General features: G+C 41.4%; 1 protein-coding gene and 1 pseudogene across 4 annotated transcripts in view; one reads left to right on the plus strand and one right to left on the minus strand.

The window, feature by feature from the left end:
- PDCD1LG2 (programmed cell death 1 ligand 2) overlaps positions 1–3579 on the minus strand; it is a 108449-nt gene extending 104870 nt beyond the window's left edge. For 2 of the 4 annotated variants that reach the window (XM_061132718.1, XM_061132720.1), the window contains exon 1: positions 3211–3578. In XM_061132718.1, the coding sequence (XP_060988701.1) occupies positions 3211–3229 (19 nt within the window). In that variant the 5' untranslated portion in view covers positions 3230–3578. Of the gene's footprint in view, positions 1–3210 lie in introns of all 4 variants that reach the window. The other 2 variants (XM_061132717.1, XM_061132719.1) reach the window with 2 other exon arrangements.
- Positions 3580–4832: 1253 nt separating this feature from the next.
- Positions 4833–5741, plus strand: LOC133048619 (thyroid transcription factor 1-associated protein 26-like; annotated as a pseudogene).
- Positions 5742–6000: the final 259 nt, after the last annotated feature.

The following is a 6000-nucleotide window of genomic DNA, read 5'->3' on the forward strand; positions in this document are numbered from 1 at the left end:
GGTAGATTCTTTACCACTGAGTCACATGGGAAGCCCATATGAATGTGTACATGGACATAAAGCTGAACTTTTGATCCGAGACCCAGGTAGACTATCTGTAGACTTAAGACACAATTCTAATGAATTTACCTTAGCGGTTCAAATTTAACTTAAATTCAAACTGAATCTCAACTTTTTAATCAATAAATACTAAGCTCCCATTTTTTGCAAGTTTTTGTATTAGACTGTGAGAATCAATAGAAGGATTCACCTAAGAAAGCATCGCTACCTTTAAAGACATTATAACACAGTCAGAAGGTTAAAACTTGTACACATTAAAAATAAGAATAAGTGGCATAAAATATTTTGCATGAAGATGCAAAAACCCTGGAAGCTGACTGGTAGTGATGGGATTTGAAGTGAGTCTTTGAAGCACTAACAGGAATTGGAGAACTGGAACAACTTTTGAGGGCACTGCAGACGGCCCAGGAGCAAACACGTAGGGCATGTTGAGGAAGACAATGAAGAGTATAACCTGGCTGGAAATACAATTTGAGAATGTTAAGAGCTTAATACCAGGTAGAGCTGCTAAGAAAGACAGTGACAGTCACTCAAACGCTGAGTGACAATAACAAAGAAGTTTGAAAAGATTAAATCAGAGTTTGTTTTTTTTTTTCCCTTTAGTATATAATGGTGGGAAAGTGGAATTAGAGGCCAGCTACTTGATTAGGGGGTTCACAGTATCCATCCAGAAGTCTGGTAAAGCCCCAGATTTAGGGTCAAAAAAAAAATAAGGAAGAAAGGGAAAGGAAGGAGAAATTTATTATAAGACAACTGACAGGAAAATTGACAAAACAATTGACAAGTGATCAGCCACATGGGAAAGAAAGAGAAGCAACAAGTTCATTGTGGTTTTTGAGGCCAGACTGTCAAGACAATATTCATGTTATTGGGGGTGGGGGACAAATATAAGACCAAGAACTCATTTTTAAAGGGAAGATGATGGGTTGAGTTTGAGTCAAGAAGTAAGGCAAGGCAGTCAAGAAAACTGTAGATCTACAGTTTGGGACACTATTTGGGACTAGAGATAAAAAAGTTAATTCTAATAAAGATGTGAGATGATACTAGGGAATAAATTAACTTTCTGAGAGGGAGAGTATAAAAAAGGAGATTAGAAAGAAAAAGTCTGAACTCTGAGGAATGCTCCAAAATTTGGAGAATAGGAGTAAGAGACCAGAGAAGAAGGCAGAGAAGAAATTATCTAAGAGTGGGAAGCTTCATTATCACAATATCTCAGAGCCATGGGAGGAAAATCCCAAGAAGCAGAAGGGGCTGATAATAGAGAGATCAGGAGAGTAAGAAGTGGGAATCAGTCCCAAGGGTATTCGAAAGGGCTGGTGAGAACTGAGGTGATTTGGGCTGGATAAACTTTCAGATTCCTCCATCTATTCTAGAATTCTGCGAGTCGATTTGAAAATTAGGGGAACACAACCTGAGGAAGCCCCACTGCAGAGGACCCAGGATGGGATATGAGGAGGCCAGGATGCAGTTGCCTCATTACAGGGTCACCCAAGTATGACACAGTTAATGCCAGTGGCATATCTGGATGTTGCCATGTGGAATAAAACTGACACACAACCACCTAAGGATCACTGTCCAATGCATCTTAAAGCAAGTCAGTCTGAAGTATGACTCCTAGTACTGTCCCTGAGGAATCTGCTTCACTTCCATCAGCCCCATTGCCTGCTATATATTATGCAAACATCCCACATCTGATGATTTACCTGCCATTTCATCAAATCAACTAATTCAACAACTGAACAAGCACCTAGTGAGAACCTATGCATATACATATGCATATACACTGTGATAGGTACTCGGGATTCAGAGAACCTAAAAGGTGTGTTTTTGCCTACAAGGAGCTGAAGTTTAATGGAAAGGTTCACAGACAGAAGAAATCTGAAAAGACACCTTGAACAGGAAGCAAGGAAGATATGTTGATAGTGAGAGTTCAGGTAATGAAGGCAGACAGACCAGTTCTGAGTGGCAACAGATACAATTCATCTATTCATAAACTCTTAGACTTCAAAGGGAGCTTAAAGAACATCCAGGTCAACTGGCATTCAACTCCTGCTACAACTGTCTGAGGGCTTCCCAGGTGGTGTTAGTGGTAAAGAACCTGCCTGCCAATCCGGGAGATGTAAGAGCCGCAGGTTTGATCCCTGGGTCGGGAAGTTCCCCTGGAGGAGGGCAAAGCAACCTACTCCAGTGTTCTTGCCTGGAGAATCCCATGCATAAGGAAGCCTGGCAGGCTACAGTCCACAGGGTCACAAAGAGTTGGACATGACTGAAACGACCTACCACACACACACAACTATCTGATTACTGCTCACAGTGAATATTCTTACTGTACATTTTATCAGTGTATGTCATTCATTTCCTTCCACAGAACCACAGAATTTCAGGGTTAGAAGACCTTATCTGTAGGTAATTTCATTCAAGTTTCACCTCCTCACTTCAACCATTTCTCACATGAGTTCCTTATCATCTCTATTCTATTACGTACACATGGGTAGTGACCAATAAATAGCAATAGTGGTTTTCCTTCATTTGGCTAAACTTTCTTTTATCATTTTATGTAGAATAGAAGCCCTTTAGTAGGCCCAAGTCACACTGTTGTTAAATAATGGTTGCCTATAAGTTAATGAGCATGGTTGAGTTTTTTGCCATGTCCCTCAGCATGTGGGCTCTTCCTTCCCTGACCAGGAATCAAACCTGCAACCCCTGCACAGGAAGCTAGGAGTCTTAACCACTGGACCACCAGGGAAGTTCCAGTTTTGTTTTGTTTTTTAAACAGTTGATTTTTAGAACATATCTTGTAAACACAGGCTACTGTGGAATGTTGACTGCCTGCCAAAGGGTTAATCACAAACAGATGTTGGATGTAAAAAAACAAATTTTTAAGTTCCATTAACCTTCCAAAATTCTAAGTGGAGTGACAATTTCAGGAATATTTCAATTTTTTCCATTCACACTTATTTTGTGCAGGAAAAAAAAAAACACCTCACTTTTTAAAACTGCTCAACAAGAATAATAAGCATAGGACCAACAAAAGAAATCCTACTGTTTTGAGGACAGGAGGAAATTAGCTTGTTTATGCCCCTGAACACAATTTCTGAGGCAGTTTCTCACATGTCCAGTGGTGTGGAGAGAAAATGTGCCTGCACTTACCCGACTGTGGCAGTCTCATCGTGGTCCACAACACCAACTCACAAAACAAGACAATCACAGCCCCCTCGATACTCCCATCAGGCCTTGGTGAGGTTCCTCGGGCAAAGACTCAAAAGAAAATAAAACAACAGACAGTTGCTCTTTTGTCAGATTTCCTCACAGAAGCCAACAAAACAAACAGCCAAAATGAAAATAAAACCCAGGTTGCTGCCGAGACCACTGGGTTCTTTCTAGCTGGCAGAGGGACATACGATGACGGCTGACAGAAAAATATGGAGATAAGGTACATTAAGCAAGAGGAGAAAAGATATCATCCCTATCCAGCTCAGGCTTTCTCTTAACATGAGGACAATTCAAACCAAAACTGATTCTAAGGAACTGATTATAGCCCAGCCTACTGGGAAGTTTTGGTTTCACTTTCAGCGTTGCATGTTCTAGCTACACACCAAGAAGTTTGCATAGATATTATTTGTTTTCTTAGGCTGCTGTAACAAATCACCACAACCTGGGTGGCTTAAAACCACAGACAGTGTACCTACATTTCTCTCACAATTCTGGAGGCTAGAAGTCTGAGGTCAAGGTGTCACGGCCATACTCCTGCTGAAGGCTCCAGGGAAAAATGCTTCCTTGCCTCTTCCTACCCTCTGGGGGCTCCTGTCAAACCTTGGCATTCCTTGGCTGCAGCTGATCATTCCAATCTCTGCCTTCTTTTTCACCTTATTTATGACCTTATTCCTTGCGCATATTCTTTGTGTCTTCTCCTCTTCTTAAAAGAACACCAGCCATTGGGTTAGTGCCCACCCTATTCCAGTATGACCTCATCTTAACTAATTACATCTGCTAACACCCTAGTTTCAAATAAGGTCACATTCAGATGCTCCAGTGGGCATGGAATTTTGGGGGAACACTATTCAACCCACTACAGAGCTTCATTTCATTCTTGGAGCAACTTGTGGTCTAGATACTGTTAGACCCATGATACATATGAGGAAACAGTTGACATCAAGCAAACTTCCCTCAGTTGCATGGCTGTATTTGAACTCAGGCCTCGAAGGCCCCATTACACCATGAGGCTTTTCAATAGGGAGACTCAAACCTGGTGGCAAGAAAAGGACAACTTGCATACAGTCCTGGAAGACCAACCGCGTTTCCCTTGGTTCATAGGACTGAGGTCAGAAGAGACGGGGTAGGTTTTCTTAGTCACATTTCTCTGATGTGTTCTAATCCTCTTAACATGTCTTACCTCTAAATCTCCTTTGCCTAACTGTTTTTCTTCTGAAAAAAGCAGCATTCTCCTTTCCTCTTTCTCATTCTTTTTATTTCATCTCTTAAAGAAGAAGGGATGAAACATGTAGTAGCTGCAAATAGGAGTGGCTGCCTAGACCCCAAGAATGGGGCTGTGTGGGAAACTGCTTCTCCACCCATAGCTCTGGGCATATGCTTTCAATGAGAGTTGCCTGCTGTTCTTGACCTCCCTTCGGAGAATGGACGAATGTCCCCTGCAAGACTCTAAAAAGTTTAGCATCTGTGGGGTCCAAATACCACCCACCAGAGTTCCTGCCCTTCTTTAGGAGGGAGATATACTCTCTACTGTTTCCCTTCTTCTACCTCATCTGGGCTCCATGGCATTGGTGAGGCTGCCAGCAAAGTGGCAGACAGGGAATTTTGGGACACATGGTGAAGGTGCTTCACAGGCAGGATTCAAAAATGTGAAACTAAGAACATGGTGATCTAACCATCTCCACGTCTTCATGGGGAGTGTTCTTAAGGGACAAGGCTTTGCATTTAAAAACTAAAGATTCAGCAAGATTATAAGATATTGCTATGAAGGAAAAAGAAGTTTCAAACCTCATAGGAATCTCAATTCACAGAGTGATACCCTGATCATCGGAAACATCTCTATTCAGCTGAAGAGGAAAGACTCAGGAAGCAACTTAGAAGAGCTGACTGGGGACTTCACTGGTGGTCCAATGGTTAAGAATTTGCCTTGCAATGCAAGAAATGCAGGTTTGATCCCTGGTTAGAGAACTAAGATCCTTTATGCTGCAGGGCAAATAAGCCCTCACTCTGCAACTACTCAGCCTGTGCTTCAGAGCCCGATGAAAGATCTTGAGTGCCACAACTAAGACTCAATGAAGCCAAACAAATTAATTAATTAATTTAAAAAAGAAACAAAAGCTGACTAGTCTTTGTTAGAACAAGTTGACCTGCCTTTGTCAGAAGAGCAATGTAGCACTGACCAGGTATTATCTGAAGAACGTTTTAACAGAGCAATCTCAGCTAGAAACAACTCTATTAATATGCCAAATAAAAGCAAAAAGAAAAGTATCAAATCAAAAAACACATGAAGAATATAAACAGGTAAGAGCTAAGCTTGGCACTAAGAAGCAAGAATTTGAGAGGAGAAAAGAGAGAGAAACTCAAAGTCTTTACAGAAAGAAAATCAAAGTGTTCAAAATACTGAGCAAAAAATTATAAAGGGAAAACCAAATTTGAATTTACAAACGGAGTTTCTTCTTAAAAAAATACAAGAACATAGGACTTCCTTGGTGGTGCAGCAGATAAAAATCTGCCTGCCAATGCAGGGGACACAGTTCAATCCCTAGTCTGAGAAGATTCTACATTCTGTGGAACTACTAAGCCCATGTGCCACAACTTCTGAGCCTATGCTCTAGAGCCCCTAAGCCACAACTACTGAAGCCCATGTGCCTACAGCTTGTGCTGTAGAGAAACCACTGCAATGAAAAGCCCATGCACTGCAACAAAGAATAGACCCCACTCTCCACGATT

This window comes from Dama dama, chromosome 29 (assembly GCF_033118175.1).
Source record: "Dama dama isolate Ldn47 chromosome 29, ASM3311817v1, whole genome shotgun sequence".
Classification (NCBI taxonomy): Eukaryota; Metazoa; Chordata; class Mammalia; order Artiodactyla; family Cervidae; genus Dama; species Dama dama.